This window comes from Colletes gigas, unplaced genomic scaffold, assembly GCF_013123115.1.
Source record: "Colletes gigas isolate AHSC1104 unplaced genomic scaffold, ASM1312311v1 Colletes_gigas_Sc00013, whole genome shotgun sequence".
NCBI classification, from domain to species: Eukaryota; Metazoa; Arthropoda; class Insecta; order Hymenoptera; family Colletidae; genus Colletes; species Colletes gigas.
Window position 1 is genome coordinate 8,068,424 of NW_025106642.1, and position 14,101 is coordinate 8,082,524.

The window sequence follows — 14,101 nt, forward strand, 5'->3', positions numbered from 1 at the left end:
CTATTCGAGCGTTAACAGCCAGAACGCGTCTCCTTTATGCACCGAGATAAAATCCCAAAAAAGGAGGAGATGAAGTCCCCGGGACAAATTGCCTGGAGATCTACGGGCGAGATCTCCGGCGACGTCGTAAACGGTTCGAGCAACGACGGGACTCATCCGCGGGCTCATCAAACGAAACACGAGAATTCTATTACATCCACCTACCTGAGCGGCCTGGTGAGCGTTATTACCCCACTGACCGGGTGAACGGCGAACTGATCGGTCTCCTCTGCGAAGCTGTAATAAATCTCGCCGTTCCTCCCGAGATCGGCGTCCTCGGCTATTACCCTGAGTATGTTGCGGTGCAGAGGCGTGTCCTCCGTTATGGTTGCCTCGTACTCGGTCGGATAGAAGAGCGGGTTCAGGTCGTTCGTGTCCAGGATCGTCACGACCACCGTCGTGTCCGCCTCCAGGATGGTCACTCTGTTCTTACCGTCCCCCCTGGTCGCCGTGGCGCGCACTTCGAGCACGTAACGATCCTTTCGCTCGCGATTCAACACGTCCACGTTACCGGTTCGAGTCCGAATCAGAAGGAAACAGAAATCCCCGACGGTCCGCTCCTCCGCTTTGAAGAATTTGTCGCGGTCGCCGCTCGCTATACGGAACCTGACGTCCAGGCTACTGTCCAACGATGCTAGCTTTATACCCATTCTCTCGTCCGGAACCACGTACGTCTTCCCGATCGAGTTCTCCGGGATCGAGACATTGTACGAGGTCTGGGTGAATCGAAACTCGCGATCGCGTGGGCTCGTCAAGTCCTCGGTGAGCGACGCGGACGTGGACGTCGGGATTGTCTGGGAAAACGGTTTGGTCACCGATCCGACGCCCCCGCCGCCGCTTGCCGACGAGGAAAACGTGGTCGATGCGAACGCGTCGGAAGACGGGGAACCCGCTGTGGCCGCGAACAGCCACAGCCACAACCATGGCCAGGCGAGCAGCACGCGCTGCTTCATCCTCCTCATCGTGTCGCTAGCTCATCGTCAGTGGGGTTTGCGAGATAAATCCGTCGTTTTCCCGGTTGAACGACGGCTCCCCGTTGTTGCCTGCGCTTCCCGTCCTCCAGGAATTACCCACTGAAAACAGAACGCAGATATACGTTAGCGTCGACGTACGACGAGGATGGTTTCGAGGGATATTGCCTGACAGAATTCGTGACTTTCGGTTATGCGGTTCACTCGGGAATCTTGAAAGTTGGGAAAGATGAGGAGAGGTCTGAGACCGTACGCTACCAGTTCCAAATAATACAAACTCCAGACGAGCTTTCCTTCGACCGGTCGGACGGATTTGGAGGAGCTGGACGAAGTAAGAGCCGCGGCGCTAAATCCGGGTTATCCTCGACGACAGCCACCGGCTTCCGCTCGATCGAGCATGATGAGTAGACGGTTTACCCGAAGGAGTTAAGGAAGAGCTATTGACAGCAAGGGCCCAGCCTCCGTCGACTATACACGCTCGATCGATGAACGCGTTGTGCAACAGAAGTCGACTCGTTCGCGTCAAGTTGCCAACGATTCCCTGGAAGTCGACGATCTAAATTCGATTCCACGCTCCGATTTCGTGCTCGACCAAGCTTCCGTGATCGTATTTTAATGACGCGACAGTGACACTCGATACCAGACTACAAAAGGCCGCGCGATGATTCCGCACGATTTATTTTATAGGGAATATGTGGTCAGTGGTCGATATTGTAGGCGTAAAATTCATTGGCTGTATTTTCAAGGACGGATACTTTGAAATAATTCAATCAAAGAGAATTGTTTTCCCATCTTTCTGCCGGAAATCCTCCACTCGGACGATTTGCCTTGGCGATTTTCGCCGAAAAATTTTTCACGCACCGCGGAGCCGATGAATTTCACGAATTTGATACTCGCGGGATAATTGATACCAATCGGAAACGCATCCAGGACGAAAATTGTTTAACGCGCGGAAAATAACATTCCAATTTCCCGGGGATATCCGTGTCTATCGAGCCCGGTGAAAAGTAAATCTGTTGCGCCGCCGATACACGATCAGCGTTAAATTGCGCGGGAACGATCTACCGTTGCTCGACTTATCGCCTCTGTTATTATCATCGTTTTACGTTCCGATGGAGAACGCGATACTCGATTTTATCCGATCACCATAAAATTCTATTAAAACACCTTAGATAGGGATACGTGAACAAGAACAATAATTTCTATTCTGTAAAGCGTTTTAATGACGATTAAAAGATTTCCGTTCCGAAAGCGGGATCTAACGTCGAAGGGAACAAAGTTGGCGAATTACTGTAGTTCAGGTCAGAACGTAAAGAGTTCGCGGTAACGATTTACAATTCGAAGTTAGTATCTACAGCAATTTCAGCAACATTTACTTCCTAACATTCCTACGCTCAGGTTGTGCAAACAATAATTTTAACTGCCACATCTCCAACTCGGTGTATGTAATTTACTCTCGGAGGGATTCGTTCAACAGTACGCGGGGTTAAGTGGCGCAGGACACGCGAGTCTACTTTGCCTGTTTGGATTCGAAGCCGAGCGCGTTGCCACGGCCGTTCCCCGCCCGGATCAATCGGTCGATACCGAACCCCCGAACCTCCATCGTCCTCGAGCTCATCGATCGACACGGACGACCGCCGGAAACACCGGCGAGGAACTCCAGTTTCGAGAGCACGAGTGCCGATCGAGAGGGTAGTCGTGGACGTTCGAAGATAGGCAAAATCGCGGTACGCGTTATCGGGCACAGTGTTCCGTGCTGTTATCAGACTCCGCCGCTGAAACTGTCACGGTCGAAATGATCGCTGGTCCGACTGGGTCCACCGGTGAATCGCGCCCCGGCACCTGCACGACCGTACCCGTAATGGCGTTGCGTTTCGATCGGGTCTGCCGCCCCCGAAATTTAGAGGCTGCGCCACCACTGTATGATCGATTAATCTTCTCGGAGACGGCAAGTCGCGGATCGAGTGTCCCCGATCCGCTAGCGACGTCCCTGCACCGTGACTTGGACATCTGTTTTCTTGGACGATCGAATCCCCGGTTCATTGTTTTTCACTGTACCGACTCGAAACCTTTTTACGAGATCTTATTTCTAGGTTCCAGGAAAGTAGAAAAATTTATGCTCGATAATAGCCCGTAAAGTAAGGAGGAGTAGAAAATATTAATCGTACGAAAAATGAAAGTTTCGATTTATTAAAAGCTACGAGCATTGTTGTTTAATCAACGAATCGGTCATTTTAGTTCGAGTTTGGCGCGTTACAGGACGCAGGGAACAATGGAGCTCGCAGTTAGAATCTAAATGTCAATTAGCCTACGTTGGGGGCGATCAGGTTCCTGGTTGAAGTACAGAGACAAACAGGACGTTTAGAAGCAATTGGACTTCTTACGGTTAACAATTAGTATCGACAGCGATTGAGTTTTAATTGGTAGAGCACGGTCAACTATAATCACCGCCTGTTTGCTACTTCCATTGGTAAATAAATACACAGCTCGATTCAATTCTCCATTATTCTAAGACGACCGTTTGATCGTATCGAACGGTACCTCTTGTGCAACAACCAAGGTTACGACAATCAGATCTCGACATGACCCTAATACGTGTCATCTATATATTGCAGGCGTGGTAGTCAGGTTAATAGAGCCGAGCAGAAGCAGTTCTCTATCGGCAATAATAAATATGTTCTATAATTAAACTGTGCCGCACGGTCTAATTCAACATTCATCGTAACTGGACATCTGGACTGAACATCGTTCTGGCTTTCGCGAAAATTTTGGAAATGTTTAATTCGACTACGGTTACGTCATCGGTAACCCACATAAAATCCTCGTACGAATTTTCACGGAGAAACGTTAAAACAATTATTTTACTCCAACTTCGAGAGCATCGCCCTCATAATGGCTTCGAATCTGCGTAAAAAGTTATAAGTACGCAAGCTTTTCGTATAAAATCTGCAATATTTCATCGAAACAAGGCCGCCACTCTACACGTTGCAGTAGATTTCTACAGGTACTTCTGCCTTCTACCGCGAATACTCGACCGTCTCGTGTTCCAACATACGAAATCTCTCTAATTAAATACAATTTTATACCCCCGTGGCATTCCTGCCGCGACTTTCAGCCGTTATCAATGTGTACAGGACTGTGTAACTTTTCAGTAAGAAAGTTGTTTATGCCCGTCGCCTCCGGAATCCCATATCAATTACGCGAGAATTCTTTTACTCCGATTAACCAAATAATCGGTTATTCCATCTTAACCAGCAGCGATTCCAGATTACAGGCGAGCAGATAGCCTCCGCGTCTCGTTCTTTTCTTTGGCAGGTGCTCGTACCACTAACCAGCCTCGCGTTTCGAACGTTCTCTCTGCATCGAACCCGAGAAACGGCGCCGCTAACGGTTGCGCGCGGCTCGCGTCGCGGAAAAAGCGTTCGAGACAAATCGGCTAATTATCGCCAAGCGTTCCTCCTTTACTCCCGTGTCGGCCGGACGTTTCTTGCGCCGCGTAAAATTGCCATGATTATAGGTACAGTTATTACGACAAACAGCGTCGCGTTTCACGACTCGCCGGCGCGGCGATTTTTTAAGCTAGACCAGACGCATCGAACGCAGCGTGAACTCCGAGGCTCGGCGCGTACTGTGCGCTGCTGGAAAGTTGCCAAATGGAAAAAAAAATCGCGAGTCTGATCGGTTTAGCCACGGAGTCGTTCGATTAAAACTAAGTTTAACATGGAAAGAGAGTGTTATTTCGAGACGTGTCGCGTTTTATGCAAGAAGTCGTGTTTATTATTTAGAGAGAATTTATGATCGAGGATGTGGAAGGCGCGCTAGATCCACTTTGCGTCGCGAGGAGGAAACGAGCCCGGCGATTCGAGTGTCGCAATAAAAGGACCGCGTAAATGTCGCCAGGTATTTTCAGGTTTGCAATTTCCTCGGCGCGCCTCGGCGCGTGTAAAACGGGACGACGCTGGTTCGGTGCGCCAGGTTGGCGCCGTCGAACATTTGCGTTTCTTTGCCAGCGCACCCAGTCCTTCGTGGTTAACCTTGAGGCTAACCTTCCGCGACTACCTTGCTCGAGACACTCTCGGTCACGGAACCCGGACCGCGTTTCGAAACGGAGTCTCGGTGTCTCGCGAAAATTAAATTCGTTTGCTGCAACTTCGACTAGAGGGCGAACGAAAAAATTGTCGAAAGATGTTTAAAATCGAACGATAAAACATTGCCGCGTCCCGTGCCGCGGAGACTTCTACGTAACGACGGGTTACGATACGTGAAATATCGTCTGCAGCGAGTCCAGCGAAGCGCGACGAACGTTTACAGCTACGAGTTTTGCAACGATACAATGCTTTTATCCGACGACGACGAAAAATTAATTTTCGCGTTACGTCGTGGGAAAGGAACCAGCGACCGGTTTCGATACGTCAACAGCGCGGCCTGTTCCGACGAGAAAGCACGGAACGGTTGCTCGCGGCTAAAATCGTACAAACCGACAAACGTCGACCTTTGACCGGGGGCGCAAAAAATATCGCGATAAGATCGAACCTTGGTCGACTCGATCGTCGAATCTGACCGGGGGCTTTGATGTTTCGCGAGAAAATGCGGCAATGGAATCGCGACAATTCTCGCGCGACCGCGTGATCCACCAAAGGAGATCGATGTCGCTATTTTTGGACGCCCAGCGACTTTCCTTTTATTATTCACCGATCATACCAGCAACTTTCTTTATGTAAAAAAGTGGGTTTCTCATCCTACGATGCCCATTTTATTGTCTTTGATTTTTTCAAGCAATATCAAAATAAATTTACATGTTGTTCACGTGAAAGCTAGATTCCGCTGAATCGTGGTTTACCGATGCTTTATAAAATAAGAAGTCCTCGGGGGTTTTGAAGCCGAAGCACTGTCGACAGTCCTCGTTTTGTAATTTTAATTTTCCAATTCATTACCGATACTGTCGGAAGAAGACGAACGAAAGAGGAAGTCGCGAAAATTCGAGCGATTTCCGTCGCCAGCTACGGGGAAAGAAGGATCGTCCGGAGCGCGGTCGCTGAAAACGAATGAAAACAATACGAGTCCGGACCGCCGTCGGTATTTTAGCTGGACAATACGAACGATCGCATTCGTTTGCGGAACGACCGGTCCAGGGTCGCCACGGGGACCGAGGGGTGGCGAGAATGGATGGTGGAATTAATTTTTCCAGTTTCGACGACGAATGTCGTCCATCGTTGTAGCTACCTTTTTCCGGGGTCGCGAACTCGCAGACGTGAAAAAGAAAACGCGCAACGTTCTGTTCTCGATCCCGTCTCGCTTATGACTCCAGGTGTAAATCTGATTAACAGGCGAACTGGCGTGTATCGAATTTCGAAAAGTTCAAGCGAGTACAAAACCGTTGTCTGAAGAGGATCCCTCGCGAGAGCGCATCGACCTATATTTTTCGCGAAAAAAGCGCCGCTAAAAAAAGCATCCGCGGGGTCTCGAGGATGGCGAGCAGGAAGAAAAGCTACAAGAAAAGCTGTCGTTCCTCGCGATCGCGCGTTCCATTCTTCTTCCCGTCGCGAAGGAAATCGTTTTTTTTTCCTCCCCCGCGTATTTAATAATCACGCGTGCGTTTTCATCAAAGCGAGACACCGAGGCCCCTTTTATCTCGCGGCGAGTCAGCCGCTGTCGGCTGGAAAAGCCATTATTTCGCGGTTCCCAGCAACGTTTGACTAACTTCGCTCGGATTTCCGCGAAGCGTAAATGCTCTTTACGATTTCGCGTCGCGACCGGCTCCTTTTGTGTCCCGCTGCGACGCCGAGGCGAGGCAGCTTTTTATCAAACCGTATCTCCCGACGTGATCGCGGGCCGCATGTCGCCGCCTCCTGTTCGCGATTATCGTTCCAAGGGCGCACCGAAATAAACGCAAGTACGCCCGCTTCTCAGGAACGCGAGGAGAGCGCTACCAGGCGCTCAAGGATGACAACGGTAACGTTCCCACGACAGGGACTTTCCGCGTTTCGACCTCTCGGATCACCGGTTTCGTGGCTGGTCAAGCAGGTGTGCTCAAAGGTTCCGTAATCGCCGCGCGATATTTCGATGCTACGAGATAATCTCTTTCCCGTTGACCAGTCGACCGCACATTGGAAATCAGCCGCAAGGGATAAGGGTATGCGGGTAGTCGAACCTAGGAAAATCTTTTATTTGGGATCCGTAACCCGATATTAAGTTTCCAAGCCTTGAAAGCCCTTTTTTACTGGTAAAAATTCTCTCCTACTCCTCTTCTAGATGGCAACATCCCTGATCTTGTGAATAAAAAAATATAAAAATTCTTTCGAGTCGTCACAAAAACCTCACTGAGTTCATGTCGGAAGGCAGACAGAATGATCGATTGATTTATGCGCGTACAACGAACCTTACGGAATATTGACAATGACAGACGACTGTAGGAATAGAAGTGACCAGCAAGTGAAGCGGCGACAGGTGATGAGTCGTAAATTTGTCTAGCGCTTAACGTATTGTTAACCGACGCGAATATACCGGTCTCTACGGTAAATTAATGTAGCAAGGTCGCGTCGAAAGTGAGTTACGCCGATCGAACGATTGTTTAAGTTTTTGATTAAGATGTTGACTGAGCGGTGTCTCGAACGCGACTGTCAAAGTTTTCATGTTTTCCTCTAACGGTAGTTCCGTTTGATGGAATTTACGGTCCGATTGGCTCGGGGAGCCTCTCGATAATTCGAAACGAGACACGCCATTGGGTGCCGTGAACCGGTTCTCGATGAACGATTGGTAATTGGTGAGAGCGTTTTCAACTTCTAGTTTGATTGGTCGATGCTTGGCGGTCGAAGGAACGCACGTGATAAACGCTGAAAGTCGTTTCGCGCATTGGCTATCCTTGGGTTTATTGCACGAGTGACGGCAGTTTTCTGAGAACTATAACAACAGCAATAGACATTATAATCGGAAGACAATAGAGCTATCTAACGGGCGACGACGGTTACCAAATATCATTTATCATCGATCAACGATACATTATTGACGTATTGACCGACCATACAGGAAAGTACCACGTGTAGTTAATTTCTTAGGCTGAAAACATTGTATTTGTTTATGGAGAAATATAGCTATTTCACATACTGTGCAAACGCACAACTTTCTATAACAATGACCCTACTCCATATTTCAATGCTTTACGTAACGCGTACAGCGATAAGTGAAATTAATAGGTCTTTATTCGCGAGAATAACTTCCAAGAAGCGTTAAAAAAATTTATTATACGCATTTACGTTTCACCCTAATTTATAACCAAAGTGTTTAAACAATTAGACGAGTCGACCATTAGTAATTGCGTCATTTACTTTTCCACGTCGGAAGACATATTTATGAATTACGATGTTTTGGCGGTTCGGTAAGTGGGAGTTTCGGACTATATAAACCCCTTTTAACCTGGGACCAATTGAATCTTTTGATTTGAGATTGCACAATTGCCTGGCATCACCATGAAACTCGCATACTTCTTGCTGGCTCTTCTCCTCGCATCGGCCGTTCTTTGCGAGAAGAAAGACGACGGAAAGAAAGACGAGGGAAAGAAGGACGAAGGAAAGAAGGACGAAGGAAAGAAGGACGAGGGAAAGAAGGACGATGATAAGAAGGGCGACGAGGAAGGTGAGGAGGAACCATCGAAACTCGAAGAAGGCTTGAAACAGTACCAGGAAATGATCATATCTTTGCCCGGTGGTGAGCTTCTGAGACCCCACTTCGAACGCAGCAACGATATGATGAAGGTGAGTCTTCACTTTTTTACATATTTTAGAATATATCTATTCTAATTCTCGCCCTTATTTGCCTGGCCGCGTGTCTGTCTACTACCCGCCGTTTCTACTTACACCGATGTTCAAGTCGTATTCTGCCGTTCGCGTACCTAATTAATCTTCAAAATCGGTTCTTTCGAAAACGAACAAATTTTATTCTGCATTTTTTATTCATTTTTGCGCGTACAATTACCTATTGCACAGTTGCATCTTCAGTCCTGAGACATTCTGTGCATATCGCTCGAAATACTATCCTGGAATTCGCAAGAATACATTTCACGATTAAAGTAACTATTATTTATCGTCTGAAAGCTGAAAGACACTGTTGATGCAACGAACGAGCATGCATACTTCATCCACGATAGGTCAACTTCGAATACAGTCGCGATTTCGGGCCTGAATTCTGTCATTAAAACGCGTTGCGATATGAAATAGAATTTTTTCTAATTCTGGTATTACTTTATGTCTATGTCCTTTGCAGATGTTCTTCAGCAAAGCTAAACGACACAGGCGATCCCTTCTTGAAGCCGCCATGCCTCAAGAAGTCCAGGGCTAGGAAGGACACCTAACCCAGACCTAAATAATATGGACATTTGAACGATAACCGGCGTAAATCCAAGGAACATGTTTGAGCTTTTTGTCAACGAAAAGAGTATAGTGTATTATTTCGGACATATCTGCAAGAATTTCATAAGCACTAAATTTCAATAGCTAATATCAAATACTATATGCAACGCTTTGTATCGAATTAAAACGGACGCATTTACCACAAATAATGTATCCCTTTTATTTAAAATGTCCATAGATGTCAGACACTAGTTAAGACTAAATAATAAACACGTTCAGATCTAAAAATCTAACAGTTTGCTTGGTAGCCAAGCAGCTGCCCCTATTCATGCCCTTAAAACCGTTAAACTCAGCCCGAAACCTAATCAATTCGTCGCTCAAAGTTACTTCGCGAAATGATAATCGAACGAGTCGTCGCTGCAGTAATTTCCGCTTTGAAATAACAGAATAGGTACCATCGGTTCGCTACAAAATAGAGTAGGTTGCGATTTCTATCTCGAACCGTGCGTCGCGTGAACCGTCCAAAGTGGAAAGTGGTTATACCGAGTGTGAACGAGATGAAGCATCGATGATTGCAAAAGTACAATGCCAGAAAACTGCCATTTTTGGCAATCGTCTGAAAGGAAACGTCTCTACATAATACTTTCACCGAGTATAGCAACTCACGAGTCCCCCAATCAACGTAAAATAAATCTGATAATTTTATTTAATTTTAAATTACAAACCAAACCTCGCTTAAAACTGCTTTCAAGACAAGGTATAGTATCATATAACTCGTTATTTTGTATTTTTTGAACGAATAAATATACATTTCTCTGGTACATGCTGATTTTTATTCTTCCTCCACATTGCCCACTTCTATTAAGCTCAATGCACTTCGGGGACACTGTCCCAGATTACCTAATAAAATTATCCACCTGTCCATCAAGCTATCTATCCATTATTTTTATTGATTTATTATGAATATACATATATGCGCTAAAGGTAAATTATCTGTACGAGATAATTCATGATGGCCCGTAACAGTGAATGTTTAATATCTTTGGAACGTTGTTTTAGTTTACGAGGCTGTTATACGCGATGAAGTTAAATTCTTTACACTTCTATGCCTGCTACCACGTACACGTGACTTCACTAAAGAACTATTCTCGACCGCTGTCACGTATACGCGATCTTGGCACTCACGGTCGCTATCTACCGAATATATTAAATCTCTTTAGATTTACATGTTCTCACACGCCCAGAGCAATATTACAACTAATGTAATAAATAGGATAAAAATTATTACCTCAAGCTGCTCGGAAGTTGTTTTATCGCTGATATCTGTGGATCCTTTCTCGTAAGAAAAGTGTGCCCCAACGCTCCTGAAACTGAAAATATGTATCCAAATATTAGTACGATACCACATAAAACAATTCTTTTTCTATTAAAATTACAGGCATCATTATATTAAGCGCGTAATCTTTAAATATAGCATTACTATCATTAGGAATTAGTGAACACCTGTTCGACAGGACGTTTTACACATACAAGTATAGACCCAACATTTCTCTGTAAAGGGTAGGAAAATTTCAGAGTTGGAGATCTTTGTTACGAATGTAGATACATAAATAGAAATATAATTTCTGTGAATAAAATTGAGAGATCGAAAGAAATAAGTGTAAGCCATCGATCAACGCGAATCCACGTACACATGGCTCTCTTCGCGTTAAAAACCATAGTCTGTAATTTATATCCAAGCTGTTTAAACTGTTAGCGAGTCGATTGATAAGTATGTATTTCTATACGGTACACAATAGGCACTGTTTAGAAAATATTTCATGGGAATGACACTTGTGTTATTGCAACGATCTAGCACGTGACTCGTACCAGGTATATAAACCGCTGTTTTCACCTACATTGAACATATGCGATCACTGGCGAACGCACTCTGTTCAAAGATGAAGTTCGTACTTATCTTACTCGTCGCTGCTTTTGCAGCGAATGTTCAATGTGATGAACAAGTTGTGAATTCCCTCAGCAATAAATACATCTCAGCAGTAGAGGCAAGTTCGTATTTATGACATATTTTAGATTACACTTCAGGTTTTACGTATTCCAACAAAGCTTCAAACGCAACGCATTAACGTCGTTAATATTTTATAGAGTAATAGTGTCATACCGTTAAACTAGTACGTTCTGAATATTCAAAAAGCATACAAATTACTGCAAATAATGTAGTAACAGTTTATTCAGTACCTTTGAAATTTTGGTAGTAACGAATGTTACACGAACACGTTTCCTTAGAAGTGTATTACATTGTGTTATTGGATGCGTTTACAGGCGCCTGTTCCCGACAAGGAAGCAGAAGCATCTCACTCCGCTGAAGCGAAACATGTCAAAGAAGTTCAGGTAGAAAAAGATAAACTAAACGAACATCAACAAGAGGCACAGGCGCGGGGGAACCTCAAAGTCGAAAAGGAGAAGGGGAAGAAACACGAGCACGAGAAAGAAAAGCACGCGGAGCATGAAGCTGAAAAGGAGAAGACAGAATTGAAAGAACAGGAAGAACAGCTAGAAGAGCAACAAGGCGGTAAGAGGAAACAGAAGAAGGCGAAGGAACCCAAACAGAAGGCGAAAGAAAAGGAACAGGAAAAAGAGAAAGAATTGAAGGAAGGAGAGAATAAAGAAAAAGAGGAGCAGAAAGAGAAGCAAGAAGGTAAGAGAAAGAACAAGAAAGGAAAGGACGCAAAAAAACAAGAGCCCGAGAAGGAAAAGCAAGCAGAACATGAAGTAGAGAAGGAAAAGCAAGGAGAACATCAAGTTGAGAAGGAGAAGGAAAAGCAAGCACAACATCAAGTTGAAAAGGAGAAAGAGAAGGAGTTGAAAGAAAAAGAGCATTTGGAGAAGGAGAAAGAGTTGAAAAAGAAGGAGCATCTGGAAAAGGAAAAGGAAAAGGAGAAGGAAAAGGAAATTGAACATCAGAAGGAGAAGGAGTTGAAAGAGAAAGAGCATTTGGAGAAGGAGAAAGAGTTGAAAAAGAAGGAGCATCTGGAAAAGGAAAAGGAAAAGGAGAAGGAAAAGGAAGTTGAAAAGGAGAAAGAGAAGGAGTTGAAAGAGAAAGAGCATTTGGAGAAGGAGAAAGAGTTGAAAAAGAAGGAGCATCTGGAAAAGGAGAAGGAAAAGGAGAAGGAAAAGGAAATTGAACATCAGAGGGAGAAGAAGCTGAAAGAAAAAGAGCATTTGGAGAAGGAGAAGGAAAAGCAAATGGAGGTCGAGAAAGAGAAAGAGTTGAAAAAGAAGGAGCATATGGAAAAGGAGAAGGAAAAGGAGAAGGAGTTGAAAGAAAAAGAGCATTTGGAGAAGGAGAAGGAAAAGCAAATTGAACACGAGAAAGAGAAGGATTGGCAAAAGAAGGAGCATCCGGAAAATGCGAATGCAAAGGAACATGAATTAGAAAAAGAGAAAGATTTGGCCAAGAAAGAGCATTTGGAAAAGGAGAAAGAAAAGCAAATGGAAATCGAGAAAGAGAAAGATTTGAAAAAGAAGGAGCATGCGGAAAAAGGAAAAGATTGGGACAAGAAAGAGCATTTGGAAAAGGAAAAGGAAAAGGAAAAGAAGGAAAAGCTGGAGGAGCTAGAGAAGGAGAAAGGATGGAAAGGAAAGGAGCACAAAGACAAGCAAGAAGGACACCAACTTGAAAAGGAGAAAGAGAAAGAGAAACAGGCTGGTTGGGAAAAAGAACTGGAAAAAGGAAAAGGAAAGGAGCATGGGAAACAGCACGAGGGAAAGAAACATAAGCAGGAAGAACACGAAGTGGGAAAGGAAACGCAGAAAGCATGGAAGGAGGAGGAAATGAAGGCAAAGCAGGCCGAAAAGGAAAAGCAGAAAGAGTGGCAGGAGCAACAACAAGGCGCAAAGAAAGAATGGAAGGAAGGAGAGAAACAGTCCCAACAGGAGATGCAGAAATCTGCGCAAGAAGCTGAAAAGGAGAAGCAAGGGCTAAAGAAAGAATGGAAGGAAGGAGAGAAACAGTCTCAACAGGAGATGCAGAAATCTGCGCAAGAACAGCAACAATCCCAAGAACAATCCCAACAGCAAATGCAAAAATCTGCGCAAGAAGCTGAAAAGGAGAAGCAAGGGCTAAAGAAAGAATGGAAGGAAGGAGAGAAACAGTCTCAACAGGAGATGCAGAAATCTGCGCAAGAACAGCAACAATCCCAAGAACAATCCCAACAGCAAATGCAAAAATCTGCGCAAGAAGCTGAAAAGGAGAAGCAAGGGCTAAAGAAAGAATGGAAGGAAGGAGAGAAACAGTCTCAACAGGAGATGCAGAAATCTGCGCAAGAACAGCAACAATCCCAGCAGTCTATGCAAGAACAACAACAAGCTGGAGTCGAGAAACAGAAGGAATGGAAGGAGGAAGGACAGAAATCGAAGGAGGAGTCACAGAAATATATGCAAGAACAACGTCAAGCCGGAAAGGAGAAACAGAAGGAAGTGAAGGAAGAATCACAGAAATCTAAAGATGAGTCGCAGAAATACATGCAAGAACAACGTCAGGCCGGCAAAGAGAAGCAGAAGGAGTGGAAGGAAGAATCACAGAAATCCAAACAAGAGTCGTCACAGAAACAGAAAGACGTACAGGCAGAATTCCAAGCCGAGGTGAAGAAATCTGTGAAGGCGGAACAAAATAAATCGAAGAGCGAAGAGGGCAGCGTTATAATCGATAAAGTACGAAAAATCGCGAAGGGTTTCTACCCGTAA

The 14,101-nt window shown here is 45.2% G+C and overlaps 3 protein-coding genes across 3 annotated transcripts in view; 2 read left to right on the plus strand and 1 right to left on the minus strand.

The window, feature by feature from the left end:
• The window catches only part of LOC122399434 (fat-like cadherin-related tumor suppressor homolog), a 314,643-nt gene extending 303,915 nt beyond the window's left edge, over positions 1–10,728 (minus strand). Inside the window, exons 1-2 of the mRNA XM_043400114.1 lie at positions 10,644–10,728; positions 205–1,112 (exon numbers count right to left, since the gene is read on the minus strand). Of these exons, the coding sequence (XP_043256049.1) occupies positions 205–1,001 (797 nt within the window). The 5' untranslated portion in view covers positions 1,002–1,112; positions 10,644–10,728. The remainder of the gene's footprint in view (positions 1–204; positions 1,113–10,643) is intronic.
• Positions 8,430–9,432, plus strand: LOC122399435. The gene is made up of 2 exons (XM_043400115.1): positions 8,430–8,761; positions 9,270–9,432. The coding sequence occupies exons 1-2, from the start codon at positions 8,477–8,479 to the stop codon at positions 9,342–9,344; spliced, it is 360 nt and encodes a 119-aa protein (XP_043256050.1). The 5' UTR covers positions 8,430–8,476; the 3' UTR covers positions 9,345–9,432.
• A 567-nt stretch (positions 10,729–11,295) lies between the features above and the next one.
• On the plus strand, positions 11,296–14,101 carry LOC122399493 (trichohyalin-like). The gene is made up of 3 exons (XM_043400195.1): positions 11,296–11,400; positions 11,678–12,772; positions 12,860–14,101. Exons 1-3 carry the CDS (start codon positions 11,296–11,298, stop codon positions 14,099–14,101), a joined length of 2,442 nt encoding a protein of 813 aa, XP_043256130.1.